The sequence below is a fragment of the Hyperolius riggenbachi genome, chromosome 2 (assembly GCF_040937935.1).
Source record: "Hyperolius riggenbachi isolate aHypRig1 chromosome 2, aHypRig1.pri, whole genome shotgun sequence".
NCBI lineage: Eukaryota > Metazoa > Chordata > Amphibia > Anura > Hyperoliidae > Hyperolius > Hyperolius riggenbachi.
The window spans coordinates 485,273,322-485,300,455 of NC_090647.1; the positions used below are offsets into that span (position 1 = coordinate 485,273,322).

The 27,134-nt window shown below is 42.6% G+C and overlaps 1 protein-coding gene across 4 annotated transcripts in view; it reads right to left on the reverse strand.

Annotated features, from left to right (window-relative positions):
• ANKRD13B (ankyrin repeat domain 13B) overlaps positions 1-27,134 on the reverse strand; it is a 295,564-nt gene that overhangs the window by 67,513 nt on the left and 200,917 nt on the right. For all 4 annotated transcript variants that reach the window (XM_068270335.1, XM_068270337.1, XM_068270336.1 and 1 more), the window contains exons 2-5: positions 21,479-21,614; positions 15,509-15,633; positions 5,738-5,783; positions 623-766 (exon numbers count right to left, since the gene is read on the reverse strand). In XM_068270335.1, coding sequence (XP_068126436.1) covers positions 623-766; positions 5,738-5,783; positions 15,509-15,633; positions 21,479-21,614 — 451 coding nt within the window. The remainder of the gene's footprint in view (positions 1-622; positions 767-5,737; positions 5,784-15,508; positions 15,634-21,478; positions 21,615-27,134) is intronic.

Consider the following 27,134-nt stretch of genomic DNA (forward strand, 5'->3'; position numbering starts at 1 on the left):
GCTGCTGTGAGCTGGAGAAAATTACCACACACTTTTGGCCGGTAAACGTCATGTGGAAATCTTTGTGAATTGACATTTCTTGAGGCAATTACCGCACAAGTCGGTAATATACCTCACTAGTCAGTCATTTTTATTTTCTGTGTGGTGATGGGTTTAGTGAATTGAAATGTGGGAAGGCGATTGGTAAAATCAGCTGTTTTCAGCATTACCGAATACGGGAATGCTTTGTGAATAGAGCCCCATGTGACATCACTGATACTACATTTTAAATCTACAGGTTCTCTGTTTTCAGGAAATACTTAGGAGTTTCTAATGAACTTCATGTATAATGTGATTTCTTGACGCATGTGAAAAATGTTTAAACTGGTTTTGCCACCACAATTACTACACCACAACACTATGCCAATAAATGTCTATGGGGAGGTTCAGATACAATACACTTCCATGCAATTCGTTTTTTGGCCACAGGAAGTGAGTGCTAGAGAGCCAACTTTCCTGCTTGGCTTTTAGCCAGAAGCGGGTTACCGCTCATTGATGCAAAAATACCCAAAGGCTGTTCATCACACCGCAACACTTTCCTTACACTGTTTAGCAGTGTGAAACTGGCCTTAAGGCTGCTCACCCTGTCCTCTGAAGATAAAACTGCGGTTCCCTCGTTGCCAAGTCATGTGATCAAATCCAAGTAATGTAGTGTCCACACGCAGGTTCTGCCCGCTCTTCCAAACCTTGTAAGTGTCGCTGGGGCAGATCTTGGAGACGAGGGGCACTAAGAAACAAAAAAAAAAAGAGTTATAAGAGCTGCAAACAGCCAGGAATCAATGACAGACCACATTATAGATTTTAGATCCAGCTAAAACATCTTTAAGAACATTAAGCCCTTTCATGCTGAGGATTCATTCATCTTTTGAGCATGTAGAGGAAAGCTGCATCTTTGTCAGGAAGTCTGAGTTTGGCTCCTTTGTTACGCCAATGAATTTCAGAGAAGATTATCGTTCTATTTTTATACATCAGAACAAGTTTACGACTGGTCGATTCAACAACTCTAATCACTGCCTGTCTCATTCACTAAGTAAAGCTGCATTTTGGGCATCTAGTTCTTAAAGTGCGCCTTCCATGTCATGCATGTCTGGCAAGTAGAAGAAGCTTTCGAGAATAATACAGAACAGAGCTTTGCTGTGTTAAACAAATGTATGCAGTATAAATACGCACCTCTATTCTGGAACAACTGCCCTGATGTACTGTGTGAAGTGTAGTGTAGTGTATGTATCGTAGTCTAGGGCCAATTTAGGGGGAAGTCAATGAACTTATCTGTATGTTTTTGGGATGTGGGAGGAAACCCACACAGACACGGGGAGAACATACAAACTCCGTGCAGATAGTGCCCAGGCTGGGATTCAAACCGGGGACCCAGTGCTGCAAGGCTAACCCCTATGCCACCGTGCTTGCCCACTAACTAATAGTATAACAAGTTTGAGGGGACCCACTACCTCCAGGTGCAGGGCGCAGCGATGGGGACAACCTGTGCCCCCTCGTATGCTAACCTGTACCTGGGGGAGTGGGAAAGGGAGATTTTCTCCAATGAGGGCCTCTCCCTGTACCTGTGCCAGGTTTTATCCTGGCACAGGTACATAGATGACATCCTCATATTATGGTCTGGTACCATACCCCTCCTTAGAGCTTTTGTTGAGGCTCTTAATATCAACAAGCGCAATTTACATTTTACGTTTGACTTCTCGTGTGACCGCATCCCCTTTCTCGATCTGCTGATCTCCGTTGATGCCTCTGGTGGTGTGTCTACAACCCTGTTTAGGAAGAGCACTGCTACAAACTCTCTTTTGAGAGCTGATAGTTTTCATCCATCACACACCATCAGGGGCATCCCCGTGGGCCAGTATTTCCGCGCACGGCGTAATTGCTCAGATGAAAAATCCTTTCAAAAGGAAGCAAAATGTTTACGGTCCAGATTCAGGGAGAGGGGTTATGGTGACAGAGGCCTCAGAAGGGCCTACGAGAGAGTACGTCATTGCAATCGTGATGCATTAATCTGCAAATCATCACCCCAGAGACAGTCTCGCTCTGATACTACGAGATTTGTAACTCGGTATTGCGTTGAGCATTCCGAGATCTCAAATATATTAAAGAAACATTGGCACATTCTTCAGAACGACCCCCATTTGAGTCCAGTTTTGTCCCCTATACCATCTCTAACCTTTCGAAAGGCCCCATCTTTAAGAGATCATCTGGTGAGCAGCCATTTTAGGGGGGTGGGTCCCAACTCCAAACATTGTCGTCTAACGGGCACCTACACTTGCGGTGGATGCTCAGTTTGCCGCTATATTAAGGTCGGTAGAGATGTCGAGCTGCCGGATGGCAGACAATGGTCACTCGCACATTTTGTGAACTGCGAGACCATTTTGGTGGTCTATCTTCTGATTTGCCCCTGTGGGGCCTTCTATGTAGGAAAAACAAAACGAGAACTACGCTCCAGGATTGGTGAGCACATCACCAGTATACGGAGCAAGAAAAAGGACCTTTCAGTCATGACTCCGGTAGCTCGGCATTTCAAAACGGCCCATGCAGGCAATCCTGACCATGTCCGTTTCATTGGATTGGACCGTGTTCATAGTAACATCAGGGGAGGGAATTTTGACCGTCTCCTCCTACAGAGGGAGACGAGATGGATTTATGATCTGAAAGCCACTATTCCACCGGGTTTAAATGAGTCCCTCGGTTTTTCCTCTTTTTTACCTGTGTAGCCTGTTTTGTCTGTGTGGCGTGTTTTCTCTTCATGTGTGTTCCCGGGGTGTCCCACTGTATACACACATTCACTTTGTGTGTTTGGCTATACTACTTACTATCACCCACAAAAATCGTTTCTCCCCGACTCATGTGATCGGGATAATTATTGTAGATCTCCTCAATATGAGGCGATCATATATGTATTTGTCCATTGTATAACTCCCCCCTTTGGGGGATCTCAAGTTTTGAGACTCCCCAAAATTTAGATATTAACAGTATATATATTACTGATCAAGGCTTCATTAGTTTCGCCTTGGTTTTAAATTAGTCTCAGAAGAAGGGGATATATAATTATCTATGGAACAATATAAGGGTGTTCTTTTACCGAACTTATAAGTGACTAGTAGAGTAAAAAAAGAGAGAAAGTTTTCATTCTGATATATTTGGTTTATCCTTTTTGGGGTATATATGGATGGTGGTTTTACCTACCATCAACATCGTATATGTATGAGTTTATCCGTCATGTTCCTGCGGTTTCTTCCTCTTCTTCTTCCGTGATGTGAGCGCTGGATGTATTCCACTTCCGCGTTCCACGCGGCGGAAGTTGTGGGAGGATACCTAGCGTGCCCTCTGCTCCTTGCCGTTCTGTCCCAGCTGCATGGTGTCAATGGTCCCCGCGCTGGGTATGGGCGTACGGGGATTGGTCGGCCATCCTGGAACGTGACGTCGTTCTGACGGATCCCCTTTGGCAGGGCCTATAAAACGTCCGGATAGGACGTAGATGACCAAACCACGCCTCCCTTGAGAAAGCTGGCCGATTGCCAGCGAAACATGTCGGGTCTACCGGCGTGGCGATTCTGAGGGCTGCCATCTGCCCGCTCCTTCTCCCTACCGCAGAGCTACATCCCACTGCTGACCAGCAGAGCCTTGCCTTCCTAACCTGAATCATCAACGATTCCAACGATTCTGTATGATCCACCGATCCAAGGACTACACTTGTGGGCACCTGGATAGCCCCCTTACCTGGACGGTAGCCACGTTTGGCTGGACATCAGACCTCACCACCTCTCTGGTTGGGTAATATATGGATGCATCCTCTCCAATGTTTGATGTTACATACATTTTAGAAATCAAGCTAAGCATATGAGTCACTGGCAAGCGCTCTAATCAGCCATATCTGGGACTCCTTCTGATGTACTGCCCTGCATGCAACTTTATTTTCTATCATCTGCTTATGCTTTTGCATGATTAACAGCTTCAACTGAGGGAGTCAATACATGTGCACATGTCAGCTGCATCATTTTTTCAGCGCTTTTTGATCTGCCTGGCATTTTGAAGGCGGCCTGTGGATATCACACTTGCTTACTAATAGCGGCTGAGTTTGCTATGTATGTTCATTCAGCTCTCTAACCCTGCATGGCTTGTTGCACTTTAGTATGTTTCTGTGTACAGATTTCTAGCAAGGTGTCAATATCGATTGAGCTTATTGCATATGTTATTCCAATTTTTGAGCTGTCAGTTTATACATCAATATATGGCATGTTAGATAGGTCATTTGGTGGGTGGGTATCTCAGGCGGGTGGGACCTGGAGGGTGTAGATTAGGGAGCTCTTTCAGGTAAACTTTTCTCTTATGCATCTTTTGATATATGTGTTTTGTATAGGTATATTAATTGTTAAAATTAAAATAAAAATCGTTTTGATAATTTTATAACGAAAACCGGTGTGGTCGTCTGCCTCAAATCCCCTCATTCAATATCCTATAGTTTTTTGTATAATAGTATAACAACCTTTTTTTCTTATATTTATATACTGTTTACATATTTTTTTATTTTTGGGCAGTAACCTAAACCCATGGACCTCAACTCATTCACTAATTTTGCATTAAAAAGGAACCGAGGTAGAGTGGCAGATGGTCGATCCACTGTGTATAAGATTCTTGTCCAAAGACTGTTGACAGCTATGAATTCAAACATCCATTTTACGTAATGGTTACATTTTACTCATCTAAAACTGCTTAACCACTTTACCCCATAGGGGTTTTTACCCTAACGGACAAGAGCAATTTTCATCCATCAGTGCTCCTCCCTTTTATTCGCTAATAACTTTATTACTACTTATCGCAATAAAATTATCTACACCTTGTTTTTTTTTTTGCCACCAATTAGGCTTTCTGTGGGTAGTACATTTTGCCAAGAATTTTTTATTCTAAATGCATTTTAATTGGAAAAATACAAAAATGGAAAAAAATCATTATTTCTCAGGTTTTGGCCATTATAGTTTTACAATAAAACATTCTCCTGTGGGTAAAACCCACAAATTGTATTTGCCCATTTGTCCCAATTATTAGACTGTTTAAATTATGTCCCTATGACAATGTATGGCGACAATATATTATTGGGAGATATACAGTAGGTGTAATTTTTTTTGGTCCGGTCCATAATTACAAGCCCCTATGTAGTAAAGTAATAGTAATATTTCCTCATAAAATATAGATTAGAAAGTTAAGTCCCTAAGGCAACTATTTACGGTGGCGGGGGAGGTGCGCACACGTGCACAGTGGCAGCAGGAGCAAGCGACGCATTAAACGTCCTGGAGCCGTTAACAGGCTCCAACAGGACGTTTTAATGTGTCAGCTTGTCAGTAAGTGGTTAAACAGACAAGTGTTTTGGGGGCAGACGGGATACCCTTTTCTCAGGGTATACAAGCAAAGCAAATAGTCTGCTGTTTCTGATGGATAAACCGTAAGTTAAAACCTAACCGTCAATTAGGTGTTAAAATTGGTGGTTGCCAATCACCCTATACCGTGAATCAACGGAGCCCTACTCCATCTCGGTACTTGATTCTAAGGCGTGGAAAGTGAGAGTCTTCTCCTTATTTGCTTAACAATGAGTTTTTGCTCCAGGGCTCTAATTTTTAGCCTTGAGACTTAAAACTGTGACAATGCTATGTCAGGTGGAAACTTTCATATAAAATTCATATTATATTTCACCACTTACCCCAACTAGTAAACTCCCATTTCATTTCAACATAAAAGTCCGGTGCCTAAAATGAGAAAGAAACAAATAAATACTATATACATCCAAATACGGCAAAAAAGACAATATTTGCGAAGAGGGACATAAAACATTAAACATGGTTGAGTAAGCTCCTATTCTCTTGGGATTTCTTTGATGACACGATTGACCATTTATGGCACCCAAAGGATCTCCATATCAAGTTCAAATAAACCAGTGTTGCTGTTGTCATTGGTTGACAGTGAGTCTTTGATGAAGAAGAGTCTGCCCATTTACTCATTCATTTGGATGGAGATGTCTATTGTAGACTCCCCCATTGATTAAAATACAAATTGTATATTTATCCCCTCCCCAACATTTTGAGGAATCCCCAATGGGCCAGAGGTATGAGAAACACACACACACACGCACGCACGCACGCACGCACGCACGCACGCACGCACGCACGCACACACACACACACACACACACACACACACACACCTTCACATGACACAAAGGTTGAATAAATAAAGAACGGGTGGAGGGCAGGCCTCTTCCTGTTAGCCACCACATCTCTCAGATTTGATTCAGCCCTCCAAAAAATATAAAAATGCTTTTAAGCTGCCACATACCACTCTTGTTCCACATTCGCAGTGTAAAGGCTAGTACACACATATAACTAAAGTAGGCTGAGGTGGCTGATAATGGCTGCCTCAGATGATAATCAGGTGTGCATACAGTGGCCCCCAACCTCCAGCCCGCAAGCGATCCACTCAGTGGATCAACTCACCCGCTGCCATGGCGATCACAATGTTCACACTGTTCGCCCACCTGCCACGTGACATCACGCACGCGCCACTCAGTCGTCCCATTGCCTCCCTACAAGCAACACCACACGTGGTTAACTACACAGCTGACACAGCTCTGTGCAGTGCGGCCCAGCAACGTCGCCCAAGGGGATCGGGTACCGATCCTCGATGGGCGACATCCATCAAAGGTGAGCACGCACCTTTAAAACACATCAAAACTGGATGTATGCAACAGAGAGAAGTAATCCCTTTTAAACCCTGTATCTAGTGGTTCATCAAACTGCCCTGCAGCAGGATGCCCTCCTACCTCTAGCAGATGTACAGAGAGGCTTAAATTCACTTGACACTAGCGTAAACAACACATGTGGTAAAAAAGGGATGGCCATTTGATTGCCGTAATAGCAAGAAACTGGTCTCATGCTTGCCAAAAACTTAGAGAGACCACTGGTCAATCAGTAGAAGGGAATGTGGCCATCATCATCTTCAAAAATGTTTTCCCCAGTCTTCTAGCCTACCTTTCATCTACACAGAAGATGGACTCCAATCTTAATCTTAATTTTAATGAAGAGTTTTTTTTAACATTAAAGTGCACTTCCAGACTAAAAATCTACTCAGCAGCACTGAAAAGGCTTGGTGGTTCTTTAACAGTTTCACAGCATCAGAACTTTGTTTTTCTTACCCAAGCCTCATTTTTAGCTGCACAAAAGCTAAGCTCCACCCCATCAAAGAAATCTGCCGAGCCATTTTTCCCCTGATGCTGTGCAAAGCATGATGGGATTTCTGATGTTGTTGTTCTCATTGCCTAGCAGCTGGGAGGAGTGATCAAAACACAAGGCTGTTGGAACTGTGTCTCATGCTCCCTGTCACCTCCTTTCAACCAAAAAGATGGCTGCCCCCATGAAATCACAAACATTTGCCTGTTCTTTTAAAACAGGGTGGGTAAGAGATATTACCTATCTATTTGAATTAACATAACTAATGTAACTTAATGACAATATATTTGTTTAGGCTGAAGGTCCACTTTAACTAAATAAATGCAATAACATGCAATACTAACTGCTCATAGTCTGTATTAAAGATTTAGTTTATGCAGTCAGCTACTGGTCAGTGGCTGGCTTTAGCTTGACATGTAGCATCAGGCACCTCTTTGTGCAAGGTAAGAGCAGTACTGTATATCATCACTCTGTTCAACTACACTTTACAATATGCCCACATCTGAATAATTCATTTTCACTATAACCTTGAATTACAACCCTGGTTTATTATCTGTAAGCAGACATGAAGGCCACTTAATTTCATGTCTCCCTTGTTGCCAGTTCGAATAGAGAATTAAACATGAGTTTAAATTGTACCTGAAGTGCTGTACATGTGCAACAACAACTATAATGATGGGGGAGGTACTACCATTATGATTGTGTGCCAAGTAAAACCTGATTCCTTTCTAGACATTTCTGAGACTTCTCAGCTGTAAACCCGTTTTTCCTTTCATTACCTAAGTGTTAAATGTCACTGAAAGACATGATGAAACATGTGGTATCTACACTGAGTGGCCCAAAAAAATTGAGATTGAAAGTAAACTAGTCCAACAGTGACGTAGACTGACGTAACAATGCAGTTGCTTATAAAAGGAACTCTGCACGACGTCGTTATCACGGAAATTAAAGTAAAAAAGACAAAAGATTTAAAGTGTACCTGAGACAAATCAATACAAAAGTTTTATACATACCTGGGGCTTCCTCCAGCCCCTTCCACACCGATCGCTCCCATGCCATCTTCCTCCGCCGCCTCTTTCTCCCAGTAGAAGCCCTGTAAGTTTGGCCAGTTGGCGCACATGCAGTGCAGCAGCACAAGACCTCCACACCCCCCGTCTCGCTCCCGTGGCTGGGAGCATTCTGCTCCTGTGCAATAGTACTGTGCAGGCACAGAGCTGTCCTTGCAACGGGAGTGTGGTGGGGGGCACGCATGCTGCTGGGCACCGACTGACCATACTTACAGAGCTTCTACCAGGAAGGGGCAGAGGAAGACGGCATGGGAATGATCGGTGTGGAGGGGGCTGGAAGAAGCCCCAGGTATGTATAAAACTTATATTGATTCATCTCAGGTTTCTTTTAAGTAATTTTAAACAAAGGATATAACTATATTATTTATTATGCATCTACTAATGCTACTACTATGATTATTAACTATCAAACGATGATTATTACTATTATTTTCATCTAATCTACTCCTCCTATTTTTATATAGAATGTGTATTTATCCAACTTCTATTCCAGCATATTCACATAATATTACACTATACTATATACAAATAGAACAATTCATGATTATATATAGATATACTAATATCTTTTTTCTGATTAATTATTATCCTTTATTATAACTTTTATTCTCAAAGCTAGTTATTACAATTAATTCCCACTGCTAAAATCATTACCACTCCATTTCATTTCTAAAAATACTTCGCCCTGTTTCGATAGAACAATGAGATAATCACCAAAAGGCCTTTGTGGCTCTCCCATAATAAAAAAATATTATGTAAATACCTATAAAGCTGGGTGTATATATATTTACATACGGAAATGCACTTAGAAATATGTTGTATGATCAATATGATGTGCAATAGAGATGATCTTGTCAACATGATTTCTATTACTATGATGGATATCCATGAATGGGTATATTGAGGAATTCTTATTGCTGTTTTAGGCACTGCTATTGGCCTGATGAAGCGGGCTGAGATACGTGAAACGCGTTGCCTGTGCTAATAATAAACATCTTTTGTATCTAACCACTTCTGTGCCAGGGCTTTTTTTGCTGATCGGTGCTGCGTGGGCTCTCCAGCCCGCAGCACCGATCAGATAGCAGCCGGGACAATCAGACTTCCCCCCCCTTTTTTTCCCACTAGGGGGATGTCCTGCTGGGGGTGTCTGATCGCCGCCGGCTGTTTGCGCTTGCGGGGGGGCTCTTTAAAGCCCCCCTCCGCAGCGCTTTCTGGCCTCCTTCCCCTTCCCTCCCTCTCCCTCCCCCTGTGAGCAGCGCAGGACGGATTTCCGTCCTGCGCCTGATAGGATAGGCTTCAGCCTATCAGATGCCGGCGATCCCCGGCCAATCAGAGGCCGGGGATCACCGATCTCCTCTACGGCACTGCTGCGCAGCAGCGCCGTATATATGTAAACAGCAGGGAAGATCTTCCCCGTGTGTTTACATTTACCCTGCGAGCCGCGATCGGAGGCTCGCAGGGTGTTCACGGAGACACCATCCGTGAACTGACATACATGGAATCCACTTCAGGATTCAGGGGCGTACTTAAGCGTACGCACAGTCCTGAAGTGGCTAATACTGAGATTTTCGTCATTGAGGTAAGCCACCTCATATTTTCTATCGTTTTTAAGCTGATTTTAGATGATTTTATTATACCAGGGCGCTTCTTTTCCTTGTTGTTGAACAAAGGATGATCGTCAGTGCAAGTGGGGCTGGTGCTAGGATCTCTAAAACACTGACTCTTTTATGAACTTCTCGCCCAACAGTATCTCGGTGTTTAGAGAGTGGCAGTTGAGAAAAAAAACTTCAAGCAATAAGGAATTTTCTTGTCAAAAAAGGCTGGTGAATGAGAGCGGTGAGAGGCGAGTATCATGCATAGTCCACAGCAACAGAAAGGCAACAACACAACAAATTAAAGCTGAATTCAATGCAGGTGCATCAAATAGCATATCCCAACACACAACAAGACAGACTTTGCAAAGGATGGGCTTTAGCAGCAGAAGACCATCAAGAGTGCCTTTGGTATCGCAGAAAAATAGGAAGAAGGCACCTGTTATGGGCCCTTGGCACCGTGCTTGATCGGTCTCAAAATGGTTTGAGGAACATCAATCATAGATTAACCTGCTTCTATGGCCACCTGTGTCCCCTGACCTCAATCCTATTAAGCATTTGTGGGATGAAGTCGAAAGATCACTTCAAAGCTTGGAAACGCCACCATTAAATCTGACCCAACTTAGAGCTTGCATTACGTCAGAATGGGTCAACGCTCCTCAGCAACCATATTAGCATCTTCATAGGAGGAATATCCGCACACTCGCTGGTATAATCCAAGGGTTTTTATTTCAATCCAAATCGCAAGTACAGAAATTTCTGTACTTGCGATTTGGATTGAAATAAAAACCCTTGGATTATACCAGCGAGTGTGCGGATATTCCTCCTATGTTCCTGTTCTGCTGTCTGGCATCCGGCACCTTGCACAAGGTATCAGAGGTTGAGCGGTCTCTCTCTACTATAATCCATATTAGCATCTTGTTGAGTTCATGCCAACAAAAATATCAGCTGTGGTCAGATCTAAATGGTGGACCATCCCGTTATTAGAGGGTGTCTCAAATTTTCTGGCCACTCAGTGTACAATGAATGACATGCAAGCTTCTGAGCTGTGGTGTGGCTGCAGAACCATGCACCCAAGTGCAAATTGTACACTGTGCACAGTCCCAATCTTACTTAGAACAAAGCTGAGTACCTTTTATCTTTTTCTTCCCTGTACTACCTTATACACATGTATGAATTTGGTTTCCTGTGGTGACCAGTGCTGAGCCCCCCTTAGCATAGACATACAGAACTCCAAACTACCCTGAGAAAAAAAAGACTATAATAGGCAAGTCCCTTATTATACTGAAAAGTAACTGCAACACACCAACAGGCAGAATCGATAACACTTCTCTGCTAGGCAAACGATTTTAAAGACTCAAAAAACGGATGTCCAGCTAAAATCTCACAATGCACTGTTCAAAGTGCAATAACAGCTCTGTGCAGTAAAGTATGATTTGCCTGGGCTCATCGATCTATAAATAGGTTCGAAGAATCACAATAATAAGACCTAATAGTCTTTTTTCCTGTACTTGTATCCTCTGGGGAAAGGTAACCCATTTAGTGCCTAAGGTAAACAGGCCCTCAAGCACTGGAGAGATTAAGTGACATGAAAAAGCACATTAGCACTTAGTCATCAGTGACCCTCATGGGATCAAATCAAGCTCCTGTGAAGGGCTAGACAAAGGAAATGTGGAATCTCTTACTGGAGTGATGGTCACAGGAAAAATGAAACAAAAACAAGAGCAGCAGTAGATGAGGTTAAATGGGCTGATATTTGAAACATTTCAGCTTGACCCACATCTTTGTGAAAGTGGGACCTCCTTCCCGCTGACTGATTGCCCTGCCCCTGGAGGATCTCACATGCAGGTTATAAACTGGATTGAGTGAACCAACATTAGTATTTTCTGTTTGTCTGGCATATATGGTGACACAGGGGGATTGGAATGGTCCTGGTAGGTTCTTGCCCATCTACACGTGTCACATCATGGATTCACTCAGTGTTTGAGTAGAATGAGTTTACATCTGCTGTTAGTGTACGGACCACAGAATGACTGGCAAAATCTTGGGCTCCCTCATATTGATAAATTTGCTTTATCAACGGTGTCTCTCTTTTGGAGGTGTTATGTGTATACGCTGGCTACATGTGAGTTAAGCCTGGGTTTTTTACATTGCCCAATATGAAGAGGTAAGGTTTGATGAAACAGGTAGTCCATAATGGTTACTTGGTAATGTTATGTTCTTTTATCTTTTTTTTAAAAAAACAAGTGGGCAGTGAAATAACTGCCCATTAGGGATTCCGAAGACAGATGGGCACCGCACGGTAGGGATTCCGAAGATGGATGGGCACTGCACAGTGGGCCACATAGGACAGGTAATGTATAAATGCATACACGGTGGGCACATTTATACACTAGGGGGCAGCAGTGAGGTGGAAGATGCGGGAGACTTGGTCGATTCCTGAGAAATGCTGAAATCATTCGGGAATTGGCCTGCGGGATCTGGAATTCGATCAGAGAGAGATTTGTCTCTCGGTTGAATCTGCCCTCCATCGCTAGATGTATGGGCACCTTAACCCCTGAAATCAAAGAGAAGATCTGCACAGCATTGGATTCATGGTTTTGTGACATAACACCTACAATAAACAGCCAGAACTGCCATTGATGTGCAGATCGCAGAAAAAGGAAACAGAGGCACCAACAGGACAAAATATACTAAAATTTCTAGGGAGGCAGTGGTGGACTTACCTCCCTGAAGCAGACATGAAACTGTCGATTTTCAAACAAATTACATTTATTCACATACTCCAGAATACAAAGCAAGGCGTTTCACAGGTATATTCCTGCTTCCTCAGGCAATAACAAGGAGGAGTATACAACAGTGTAGTCTACTGATAACGCCAGGCGCCTCTATTGACACAGACACCTGGCGTTATCAATAATATCCTTGTTATTGCCTGAGGAAGCAGGAATATACCTGTGAAACGCGTTGCTTTGTATTCTGGAGTATGTGAATACATTTAATTTGTTTGAAAATCAACAGTTTGATGTCTGCTTCGGGGAGGTAAGTCCACCACTGCCTCCCTAGAAATTTTAGTATATTTTATCCTGTTGGCGCCTCCGTTTCCTTTTTCTGCGATACCCGTGTTCTCCCCTGGTGGAGGGGTGTTTTACCCCTTTTTCTTCTGATCTACAGAGAGCGACATCTTAATCCTGAGTGGGGACAGGTCTTAATCGCCTCACCTGCATTTACAGTGATTACCTATACGGTGACCCTGGTTTGTGAGTATTATTATTTTACTTACTATCCATTACCTCTTAATATACATACTACACTATGTCGGGCTCTCGGTTTCTCTTTGTCATTGATGTGCAGATGTTTTTTGACTTGTGCGTTGCAATGACTTGGTCAAATTATTTCAGGAAATTGAGCCATAGAACAAATATTTACTGCATGTTGAATTTCTTGATAGTCAGTGTCACTTGTCAATTTTTGCCAATTTGTCTGACAAATATTGATCATTAAAATCGTTATTGTAGTGGATGGAAAATCCATGTAACAGCATAAATTAAATCTTTCCCCCAAGGAAAGACAACCATTGGCTTCTTCAAAATACAATTATTTGTGCAAAACAGACAATCTTCAAAGCTATCAACAACTGCAGCCTACCTAACACGAGAATATTAACACCTTCTGTTCTCAGAAGTCCTTCAGATAATAGACACAAACCCTCATGGTATTCTTCAGACAACTCATCCATTTGCTGAGTGTCATTTTGCGTTATGTAACTGTACAGTCCCTTCTCCTATGATAACACAAAGTTTAAAGTCCACTTTCTGGGAAAATATTATAACAGTTAGGGTTAGTAAGGTAATGGGAAGAACATATTCTGGATTGTAACTGCTATTTTAAGCTTACATTTGTTTGAATTTATATCACTTCCTGTTCAGAGAGTGACAAAGACAACATTTAAGCACAGGGAGGAAGAGTTATACTCCTCAACTGGATTATATTTTTCTCGCTCATTTCCTGTCCCTAGGTCTACCATATTAAAGCCAGAAATGCAAATGAGGTTCCAGGGAGCGGTAGTTTAGGAAAATCTCTACAGTGGGGAAACAAACAGAAAATAAAATCTACAAAAGTTCCTGATCCTTTCTAAACTTAAAAACTAACAGTGTGTCTTAAAGTCTACCTGAAGTGAAGAAAAGTGCCCCTACGGGTTCTCACCTCAGAAGAGGGAAGCTTCTTGAACCTAAAGAGGCTTCCCTTGTCCTCTACGCAGGCCCATTCCAGCTCCGGGACCGCTGAAAAGAGCTTACAGACAGCTTACACAGGCGCACCAGCAGCATCCTGCATGGCTTTCTTCGGAAAAAGCTAGGCCAGATCAGGTCCGCCCTACTGTGCAGGAGCGAGAAATCTGCGTCTTCACAGTAGCACGGACCCAAATCGGGCTCGGCTATTTCTGCCACCCGAGCAGGATGGTGCTAGAGCATACGATCTAGTGCGTATGCAGTAGGTCACTTTTTGGCGGTCCCAGCACTGGAATGGCTTGATGTAGGAGGACGGTGGAAGCCTCTTTAGGACCCCGAGGTAAGAATACATGTTTTTCATTTACAAGTTACAGGTATAATAAATGAAGGTAACATAAACATTGTTTGAAAACATACAGGTAGATGAGAAGACATACAGGTAGATGAGAGTTGGACCCTCAAATTGATTTTTCAAAACTTCTTAACAGTCTTCCCATAAACATATACTCTTGGCCGCCCATGTGTGCATAATTATGCCCACTTAGAGGAAGGACAAGTCAGACACCTCTGCGGCTGGAGTAACCAGGCATAAATCACCAAGGTCATCCTTAAAAATACAAGATTTTGATTCAGCTAAATATATGAAGGCAGATTTTTCCAATCCTCTGAAAGTTATACAATTCATGAAGCACAACAGTCTGCACTCCTCAACGACTCATTCTCTGATGATAAGGTGTTCTAAATGTACACATTTCAGCAAAACAAAAATGTGTGCTATTAACTGATCATTTAGTGTCCTTTCTGCTATTTAGCGCCATTGGATGGCTTTAAGCTGGCTCTACAAAAAGGCTCTTGGCCTTCGGAGTCTTAAATCAGGCAATTTCCTCTTCACAGGCTCATACAGTGTCGGGTGAACCCCATGTAGGAATGTCATTGCTGAAAATACTCCACCAGTAGAGACCAATGGGAAATTTGCCAGTCCACCGTATCTCTTGGACACATTTTACTGCTCTCTGGTGAAGAGAAAATATGGCCATTTCTGTATCAATAAAATGTTTGTGAAAGTGTTCATATTTTCCCAGATTTGAGAATAATTGTGAAAATGCATTACGGTACATTTTCAGGAAGATGAGATATAAAAAATGCAATGAAGTTAATGGATTAGAAAAGCCCATTTGTGAAAATCCATGTGTTTGTCAACATTTTTATTTTTAAAAAATTGATGTATTTTCAGTTTTGTGAATTTTGAGAGCTCTTCCCTGCTTATCTCACCCTGTTCATACCTCACTACACAGGAAGTCTGTCGTATGACTGTATTGCATGGCAGAGGGTATGAGAAATGACACAATCATAGGATGTACCTTTCGTAGCTTCTCAAGCAGGATGGGAATCCCGGCCAAGCGTTTGATGGCCCTTTGATAATCCCGATGCCGTAAAATCAACCGGACCAGCTCTAAGTCACGTGTGCTGACTGCTTCCTGAAGCACTGATAGGAATTAAGAGGAGACATTTATAGATAATGTACACAAGGTCAGACATATTTAGCCATTTCATTGTTACAAATAACTTTTCAGTGCTGTGTCTTCATTGCCATACTACAGTATTTTATTGAATATTTTCTGCCAAGGCACCGATGCTCAAGCCTATGTTGGATCTTGAGCTCTTGAGCCACAATCAAACCAAATAATGGAAAGATGTATTTATTAATTAGATAGAAGACTTTGAGACATTGGTCTGATGCACTAACCAGCAGTAATACTGATGTGCAGAGACAGCTCACAGCAATATTATCGTTACTAACTCAGCAGTGTAACACGTGTTGTACTAATAGCATAAACTGAGGGACTTGAGTACCATGAGCATTGTTATGGTAACGAACGTTACTGTAGCAATGGTTGCAGTACTTGAGTTCCGTGGGTTGCGCTAATAGCGCAACTCGTAGTACACTGCTGCGGTACTACTGGTAATATTGCTGTGCACGGTCTCTGTCAGCTATGTTTGAACTGTGTTTATTACAGGGCTGTTGAGTCGAGATGGAGTCAGTGATTTCATAAACTGAGGAATCGAAGTCGGGAGTAGGAGTGTGATAATTTTGTACAAAATCCACAGCCCTGGTAAGTATTAGACTAAGGAGTCTGAGCCATTTTGGGTACCCGGAGTCGGAGGTTTCATAAACTGAGGAGTCGGAGTCTGAAGATTTTTGTACCGACTCCACAGCCCTGGTTTACTAACCACTTCATGACCAGAGGCTGACACCTCCCTAGCGACTAGGCCATTTTTCATAATTCAGTGCTGTGCAGCTTTAACAGTTCGCTGCACAGTCAACAGCCAACTTAGCACACAAATGAATCTTACCTCCTTTTCTTGTCACTAGGCAACCTTTATTTTGATAGTCTCTGATCCCTCTGTGATCGTTAGTTTTTTTTAAATTTAAAAAAAGTATTGTTTAAAAAAAAACAAAAAACAACAACACCTTATTTCCTTTAATTCCCCCCGGACTGTGGCAGGGATTAGATTGTGCGCGCATCTGACGGACAGTTAAGTGACAAGACTCTCACTTCTACAGCGCTGAGGCGCTTTAGAGAGCGCTTATTCCCTGCAAATCTTGCCCATTGCGAGAGGGCACAATTCCGCGTTAGGCGGTCCTGGGGGAGCGACTCTGCGGCCACAATTCTGCGTTAGACAGTCACAGAGTGCTTAAATGTCTTGCCCAAACCTACATGTATCAAAATCAGTAGGGATTATCATTGAGATGCAAATAAATTTGAGAGTATGCTAATTATTATGAAACATAATTATGCTAATTATTATAAAAAATGTAAACGGACCAATCAATTCTTGCAGTGAAAGCATTTGATTGGTCTGTTCTAAACTGCATAAATTTGCAGTAACGGCTGCATATTTTTGCATTAATTTAGAATTAATTTGCATAAGTCAAGTAGAAAGTTGGCACTGAGCCAAATATTTGTACTGAACCCATTTCAGACATCTTTGGCACAGAAATATGGGAAACCAAAAATGCCATCAGACGTCTGCGGTAGAAATAAGTAGTGTTATCCTAAACCGCCTTAAAACATCCATGGCTTATGGATACAGAAACGCCTATAGATGTCCACAGCAGTCTAAGAGTTAAAGCAATCTAAACTTTAATGCAAAAATACCAAACTAACGGCATGGTTGTGTTCCTTGAAACTTTAATTATCATCCCTGGCATCAGTTCTTGACAAGCCTCCCTATTTAGCCTTGGCAGGTGCCCCTTAGTGAAAAGAATGAAAGGCTATGGTTGATCCTGGCCTACATCTAAAAAATGCATGGTATAGTAAATTCCATTTTTGAAATCTCTTGACAAAGGCCATAAGGCAAAACCAGTCGGGTTGAGAGCAGACAACCACATACCACGCACATTGTCCATTCCTGAGTGGGAAGCGAGTTTACCATGTGGGTACTAATTGGTTTTACGACCCTAGACGTGAGTAACGCAAAAGTGTTATTATGCTTGGAAAATCTGTCTAAATAAGAATTTCGTTTGATTTTACGCCACCAAGGTGTCCTCTCCTTTTACTTCCATTCTGTCACTCAAATTTACTGCACTACAGGATCAAAGATAACAAAGGGGAGAGGTGGACACAAACTACAAGTGGATGTATTTAGTTCTGTTTCTGATACATCTATTCATTTTTGCACCTTGGAAAGGCGCTACTAGAATATTGGTAATATTAATATTGGTATTACTGTCACTAAACCTAACCGTATTCTCACTTGAACCCTCCTTCTATTGATGCCTAACCCAGCTGACCCACCCTAGCCTGCAATCTACTATGATATCAGTGCCGCCTCCACCACTAATCTCACCCAATATCTGTGGCCAAATTACCCACTGGGCACCACTATAGCCACAATTACCATCACGGTCTATGCTGCTCGATTTTACCAAAGCACAGCAGGTACCTAAAATGACCTGCTTTGTGATCCTGACCCTACCCACCCATGCACCCAAGCTGCGACCGCTGCACTGGTGCAGAGGCTGAAGGATGCCATCAAGAAATGCAGGTAGTAACAGGGATCCCCTGGTGGGCTTAGTGGGTGAGTATTCAAGAACAGATGACTAGGAATGGAAAATTCACTTCCATGTGAAACTATTCTCTGGAGTGTTCTCACTTTATCACCTTATCTACTGTATATACTGGTGGTTCTCAATTTATGCTAGAGTTGTGCACCAAGTGGAGCTGAGGGAAAAAGAGTTACTATTGAGAAGTAGTGATGAATGATAACTCTCCTAACATGCAAAATTTCACTCACCTAGGGACAAACTGGGCCAATCTAAGGCAACTGGTTAACCTGTTAACAGCCACAAATGAGTTATCTCACTTTAAGATAATACACTGCTTTCGTCTTCAGCCAGGAGAACTCGCTGGCTTGGTTTGATAAGCCATAAATATATGGCTTGGTTTGATCTCTCTCTCTCTCTTTAAGCAAAAAACATAGAAACTGAAAGAAGTCCTCTTTTATTGTCTCACACTGCCCCTAGTGACAAGTGGCAATACATACACAGTACAGTAGTACTAATTAGAAGCAGGGAAGTGTAACAAATAAAAAATAAGTATGTGCTAAAATAAATTGGGCTGGAGCACTTCCAAGTCTCTAAATAAAATGGCTGCTAAAGGGTTAATTACCCAGCAGAAAGTGGCTTTGATTGTTTGGTTATTTTCAAGGGACATTGGATATCTCTCCTGCTATCCATACACTTTACTACAGTGCAGTATTACAGTATAATCAGATTTCATGGGGGGATTCAATAAAGGCCTCACACTGCAAAACTGTAGTAAATAATTTAACTTGCCTTATCCTCTAAAACATTTGTAAAAAGGGCACACATACTACAAGGTCAGTGAAAGATAACACGCCGTACATACTGCAGGATAGTACAAAGTGACTGCAGACAGACAATACTGCATACAAAGTGCTGCATTATTCTACAGAGATCTGTCTGTACTGTAAGGACTCTCCTTCAGCAATGGCCGCACTGACTTACAGCAAATCAGCAATATCATGAAAAGCAACATTACACCTACGGCCAGAGAGATGCATGTTGCCAATATGGGCTCTGTATTATACATAAGCAGATTGACTGACTAATCCCCTCACCATGAAAAGCATCGTATCACTTATTATGCAATCTGTACTGATCGCAATTTGTTCCATTTCAGTGGGCAGCAAAGGCTGCAAACTGGATATTTGGACGTGGATCTGACTTCTGGTGGAATCACCAACTTGCTTTACAAATAACAGATTAAATCTGCTTCTCTCAGCTCTCTGATTTATCTAGGAACAACAATTGGCAACCAACAATACACGCGTTATATACGGTACTAGTAAACGTTAGGGGGTTGATGCAGGAATAAGCAAATTGTGTATGCAAATGTATGCAGCTTGAAAATGGACCAATTAAATTCCACCTTGGTATGATTCAATTGGTCCATTTTCAAGCTGCATAAACAAGCATACCAGATTTGCATAATCCTGCATCACCTGGGAATTATTTGCATCTCATTGACTATCCATAGTAAACACTAGAGAAAGATGGAATCACAGGGGGCAGCAGAGAGCTGCTTTAGGATCAGATGTCATGCATTCTATTTTGCATTTATTTCTGCCAAACACAATATTTCTTTGCAGAATGGCCATACTGTATATTGTGCCATATTATCCCTGCTTTAGCTGTCCCAATGTCACTGGTTACAGGGCTAGTGCACTAGACAGTAAAAATGCAAAATAAATCCCCCCATCACTGAAAGAAAGTCCATCTAAAGTTAGCATTCCTGTTTTCGCACATCGCATGTGATTTCCCATTGACTTTTATTAGCCATTCTGAAAAAAACGCATGAGAAAAAAACTATTCTCAAATATTTTTCCCCCTTTAAAAAAAAAAAAAAAAGCAGCAAAAACAAACGTGAAAAGCATGCATTTTTGAATCTCATGGGGAAGAATTGTATGAGAATCGCCAGCAAATTTCATAATAAATGCAGAAAGAATGAACTTGCTGAGCATTTTTTTACTGCACCTAAAGACACACATCAATACGTTTTTTTGTGCAGCCCATAAAGTAACGTTATGTCCGTTTTCTGCTCTGCTGCAAAATGCATGCGATTCAAATAAGTGTGACCCCAGGCTTAGGGCTCTTTCACATCAGACAAGTGCAGGAGCCGTTCTCCTGCACGCGTTGAATAGCCAGCGGCGTGTCGTCAGGATGCTGCGGTGCGACGCAATCAGCGGCGGTAGCTATTAATTCAACCCGACGGGAAACCGACGGCTCCGGACAATTAAAAGCTCCCGGGTGCGTCGTACTGCAACGCATCGAAATGCAGCGTCGGGTGTGGAAGGTAAAATGAAAGTCTATGGACTTTCATTTTACCTTGGTTAACGGAGAGTTTTGACTTAGCGTTAAAACGCAGCAAATGGGTTCTAATGTGAAAGAGCCCTTAGAGTGATTCCTGCCTTAGTGGAACTGAATGGTCAAGAAGCAAACTGGATATAGATGTGAATAGGTCTCACAAAAAAGACCTGTACATGAAATGTATGTGGGCCCGAACCTCAGTGTCTTATGGAAACATTTAAGTCAATAAAAAGTCCTGCCGCAGTCAACCAACCAGAAATTATTCTGATGGTGAAAATTACCATATGGCATCACAGATGTTTCATTGTTTAGTTGTCCAACCATGCTTATCTACAGCATACAAACAAAATATTTTACAGATTTCTTTGAATTTGCTCCCAAATTGACTCATAGGAATGATCAGACAGGGCCAGTGCACACCAAAAAGCGCTAGCGTAAAAGCAAGCGCTTATCGCTTTTTGAAGTGGTTTTTTTAAGGCGATTCTAGGCATGTGCCTAGCGATTTTCTAAGCATGCCTAGCGATTTTTGGAGCGTTTTGGTGTAGCGTTTTTTTACATTTTGTTCCAGAAGAGCTGTAACTGAACAGCTGTAATAAAAGCGCTTGGAAAATCACTCTGATCTAGCGCTTTTCAGAGCGATTTTCCATTTTTCCTATACGTAACATTGAGTCTGAATCGCCTCAGAAATCATCAAAAATGCTGCAGGAGGCACGTTTGCGTTTAAAAAAAAAAAGCACATCGCTCTGGTGTGCTTCATTCCATTCAAATACATTAGCCAAGGGCTTTTCAAAGCGCTAGCGTTTTTAAAAACGCTCAGAAAAGCTCTTGGTGTGCATCAGCCCTTAATGTTTGACAGGCAACTAAAAAGGGAAAATGAGTTGGTTTTACAAGTTATTTTACACTACATGGATTAAAGGCACACATGAGTCATGCTCACCAGTCCACCCGCTGCGGTTCTCCTTGCTGACATCCGCGCCATGATTGAGCAGCACTTTGGCACATTCCAAATGGCCTAATGTGGTAGCAAGATGAAGGGGGGTCCGTCCCCTGGGGTCCACCTGTTCAATCTGGTCCTGTAAAAAGACATTTTATATCAATCAGAAAAGTAAACACATAAAATATATCTTATAATACATGTTTATGAACAAACTGAATATAAGAGGCACCCTGGTAGTATATAAAAGCACTTAAAAACAGATTAAAAACGATAAAATAGTTTGAGGTGGCTTACCTAAATGACAAAAATCCTTGTTAGAAACAAAAGATTTTAATTGGTAGCACAGGCAATGCGTTTCACGGGTCTAAGCCCGCTTCCTCAGGCCAAATAACAGTGCCTACAGCAGCAAAGAGAAACTCCTCAATATACCGATATCTAAAAGCATTATACCTATTTTTGCAACAACAGTTGTTTTCATTAGATTGACAAGTTCATTTGCAGACTGCGAGTTCTGCTTTCTTGTTCTCCAGAAGTTGTATATATAAAGTTATAAAGTATATTGTATAAAGTATAATCCTAGTGTAAAGGATTGCGGAGACACCGCCGCGTGGTCTGGCAGCGGGGCGGCTGTCTCCGCGTTCAGACCGGCGGTTTCCGAACAGCAGCATGCGTCTGGTATGTCTGAGCCTAGTAGTGCACACAGATGGAGAGCTACGCGCGCGCACTAGGAGGCAGGACCTTTATGCCAATAGGAGAGGGATCAGCTGATCAGGACTGTCAGCTGATCCCAGCGCAGGGAGTGATTGGCTGAGTGGGGCTGGGCGGCACTGAGGAGCGCTGCACTATATATACTTCTTGCCTGTCAGTTGCTGGTGGTCTGCCATTGCGAATACTTAAGTGTGAGCACTCAGACCAGTCAGATCCCACAGTGTGTTAGAACCAAGAGGACCTGGGAATTCACACTTAGTCAGATTACGTTGTATCATTTATGTGTTATACTTTACACCAGTTCCAGGGTGTTGTGACCAAGGACCTCACACCCAAGCTTAGGGATACTGTGTCATTGCTGTGTTATACTTTAGACCAGTTCCAGGGTGTTGTGACCAAGGACCTCACACCCAAGCTTAGGGATACTGTGTCATTGCTGTGTCATACTTTAGACCAGTTCCAGGGTGTTGTGACCAAGGACCACACACCCGAGTTTAGGAATACTATACCAATACTGTGTTATACTCTAGACTAGTTCCAGGGTGTCGAGACCAAGGAACTCACACCTCAGTCTAGGAGATTGTTATACTGATATGTTATGACCATTTGCTCTGTCGACCTTGCTCTTGTATTCTGATTCGGTACCTCTGCATATCTGCCTACCTGTTGCCAGACCCTGCCTGTACCTGGTTACCGAAACAGTCTCTCTCTCTGTAACTAATCTGCTTGTGTGTTGCCGACCTGGCCTGCCCGACCACTCCAGCTGTCACTCTCCCAGAGTGCTCAGTCGGTCTGTACTAGCAGTAACACCATTCCATCAGGTGTCAGCTGCATACAGGACTCCCGCTCCTCGGAGAGTCCGGCCTGTTAGCAGCCAGTGGTCTCTCCCTCTGGCTGCAGTACAGTTTACCATCTGATCCTTGGTTACCAGGCCTTTGCTATCTAGGAGATAGTTTCTGCACTGCCCAGGGCCACCTGCCCCTCAGGTGGCTCTTGGCCGAGCCACTTATATCTCCCGCTCCTCGGGAGATAGCCTTCAGTTCATATAGTACTTCACTTATTTGGTGTCCAGAGGTTAGTCATACTTGTATTATTGGTGATTCTGCAGATCATCCATAATCAAGTATACATCTGTATTGTTGATGATTCTGCAGATCATCAACAATCAGATTCTCTCTGTGTGCTGACACCAATCGTTACACCTAGTTTTTAAGTGCTTTTATAAACTACCAGGGTGCCTTTTATATCCAGTTTGTGCATCCAATACCCCCACACCTTACAGTCTGAGGGGTGGAGACAGAACACACGTGGTTCAACCACGGTGGACATCTGTCTCCTTTCTTTTTCCAAGGAGAGCGACCGTTCCAGATCCCTAAGGATTCCCCCGAGTGGAGTCGGGTTTGTTGTCTCCACCTGCTTCCTGTGGTCGGTTGCCCCACTGCAACCCACCTTTGTGAGTAGCTTTTTCCACATTCTATATCCCATATTATTTTGACATACTGCACTATTGGGCTCCCGCTTTTGTTTCCTGTGTCTTTTCTCCAGAGGGTGCACAGAGACACCCACACCTTACCGCATGTTTATGATGTTACTAAATAAAAGAAAAGACGGACAACCTAAAAACAGCCCAGCACCACCAGTTTCAGAACTGTGAGTATACTACTTTGTTGCTTCCTCCTTGCAACCCACTTCTTCACTATTGAAATGGTACTGACAGTGTTCTCCCCAGAATTTTTTTCCAGCCGGGCGGCAGAAAAAGTAGCTGGGTGGGGCAAGATGAGAGAATGCAGGGCCGGTGCTTCTGTGTGCAACTCTGCTTACAGCATAGGAGGAGGTGAGCTGATAATAGCCGGGTGGTCACCAAAACTAGCCGGGTGGAGCACCCGGCTAAAAGAGCCTGGGGAGAACACTGACTGAAGTGTGGTGGCATTAAACTTCAGAAATCCCATTTTAGCTTCCAACCCTAGTTCATGCCTTCATCACATCACGGCTGGACTACTGCAATGCCCTCTATGCAGACCTTCCCAATAAAGACCTACACCGCCTGCAGCTAGTACAGAATGCTGCCGCAAGGCTGTTAACAAGCCAACCGTGCCGCTGCCACGACACCATCCCTTTGCTCATTCCACTGGCTACCCATAAAATGGAGAATCTAACATTCAAATCTAACATGCTAACATTCAACTCCCTACACGACCCAGGCCCTGGATACCTGAAGGATTTGTTGCAACTGTGTCACTCCTCCCACAACTTCAGATCAAAAGGATCCAATAACTTGACCACCCCCAGAGTTCAGCTAAAAACATTTGGAGCCAGAGCTTTCTGTCATGCTGCCCCTACCCTGTGGAATGCCTTGCCAAACTTAAGACATCTTCAACCTTGGACACGTTTAAATCAAAACTAAAAAGCCACCTGTTAGCTCTGGTATTTAGGGTCACATAACTTTCTACCCTGTACACATCATTATGTACTGATCTGAGACAAGCTTACGCACTTTGGGACCTATGGGGAAAAAGTGCTTTACAAATGTTCTGCTGTTGTGTTCTGCAATATTCTCGTGTTCCGAATTTGTTATGTGAATTAAAACACTAATCGTCCGACTAGCATAGCAAGACTCACAAACAGCTTTCACAAACTGCCCAGTTAGTTCGTGTTGAACCAGAACCACTACTGGACATGTAACTGACTTTCATAAACACTAAGGAATAATCTACATACTCAGAAGTGATGCCTCATGGGAGTCCCTTTTTGCTCACATAAAGCTGAAAAATTGCAAATACCTTCTTTTTAAGAAGGAAAATTTATATTTCTATTTAGAACAGCTCTGAAAGGACAACTGAAGTGAGAGTGATATAGAGGCTGCTATTTCGTTTCAACCAATACCAGTTGCCTGGTAGCCCTGCTGGTCTATTTGGCTGCAGTAGTGTCTGAATCACTCCAGAAACAAGCACACAGCTAATCTTGTCAGATCTGACAATAATGTCAGAAACCCCTGATCTGCTGCATGCTTGTTCAAGGCCTATGACTAAAGGTATAAGTGGCACAGGATCAGCAGGACAGCCAGGCAACTGGTATTGTTTAAAAGGAAATAAATATGTCAGCCTCCATATACCTCTCATTTCAATTGTCCTTGAATGACAATCGCTCGATTGCTACTCCCTGATCAGTGTTTGAGCAGGCTGCTTTTAAGGACCCTTTTCCACTAGCCGCGATCCGCTTGAAAATCACCGGCGTTTTGACAATCACTAGTGAACCATGATTTACATGTATTCCACATATCCCAGTCGTTGGGCTGCACAATAATTGGTGGGGTCGCGTTTCACTCCCGATAGCTGAAGTTGCAATTGCCACAAGTGAAAAAATAACAACTGCGATTGTGCTTGCAAGTGGAAAAGGGCCCTAACTCATGTATGCCTAGCTTTATGATGCATGCTCTACATTGCATGAACTGATGTCTGTTCATTTGTGAGCTATACATCAGAAGGCAGAAAGTTATTTTTGGGCTCCTCCAAAATTCCAACCTATCACTTATTTTCTTTATTTAGCCTAACCTCATGCCTCCTTCGGTAGCCCTAATATTAACTTGGCACCTAATCTTTATCTTCCTTTTCTTGAGCTGAACATTAAAGGGAACCTCAAGTGAGAGTTATATGGAGTAGTATGGAAACAGAGGGGCCAAAAGGATAAAAGCATCCAAAAAGTGTAAAACATGAGGAGGCAGTGGTGGACTTACCTCCTCCAAGCAGACAGAAAAGTCATCCTCCAAGCAAACACAAAAATTGGCAACTTTTTACATACTTTTAGCACCTCTGTATCCATACTATGCTATATCAAGTCCACTCCCAGAGGAAGGGTGTTACCCCTTTTTTCCTCATCTATGGAATGGAGAGTGACTTCTTAATCCTGAGTGGGGTCAGGTCTAATCTCCCCACCTGCCTATACAGTGGTTGCCTTTGAGGTAATCCTGCTTTGTGAGTATAGCTTATTACTCTATCATACTTCATTTCAACTACCAGTACATACTGCACTATATTTGGCTCTTGGTGTCCCTACTCCGTGAGAGTTAAATGGAGGCTGACATATTTATTTTCATTTTAAACAATACCAGTACCATTTTCTGAAATTGGATAGCAATGGCAGCCTTCATATTCCTGACTCTTTCAGGCCTCCTGTAAGTCAGCCAGATTTTCAATGAATAGCTGAACATATTAGGAAAAGACTTCATATGAAATGTAGAAGTATTCCCAATTGAATTTTTTTTTCATTTCATATACTTGGCCTATGTTTTTTTGCACCCTATATTATTTTCTGGTTTGCATTGCTGGTAGACAGTATTGCTATATATATTTTTAAGTATCTAATTAAAAAGAGAAGTAAAAATAGTCCCATTTTCAATTACATAAACGTCCCTCAGCGTTACTTCAGAACTGCAGAGCTATTGAAACATTAACCAAGGATTTAATAAGCTTCCATAATAGAAGGCTAGAAGCCAAAATCAATACTTGGTAATATGGGAGCCATTGTAGCATATTACTGAACAGGCCAAGTATGGGTTGGTATATTTGCTAAGTGCCAACAAAGGAATCGGTTGTTTACAACATTGGTGACATCATTATTCTACACCAGCTCAGCCCCAGGTACACATCTAAAGGTACCATCTGACGGCTCATCCCCAGGCTGTGTACCCACATACTGTATATATTACCTTTTATGTACCAAAAATAATTCTTTAAAGGAAACCTGAAGTCATACAAAAAAAATACTTACCTCAGTAGGAGGAAGCTTATGGATGGTCCAGAAGCTTCCCTGGTCTTCCAAAACCCCTCCATTCCTGCGCTAGGACCCCTTCTAAAATCTTCGACATGTGCGCTCCCCTCCATGCTACTTGGCAGGTGAAGGTCATCCATGTGCCTGCACAGGGTGTTCAGGCTTATACTCAAGGGGAGCA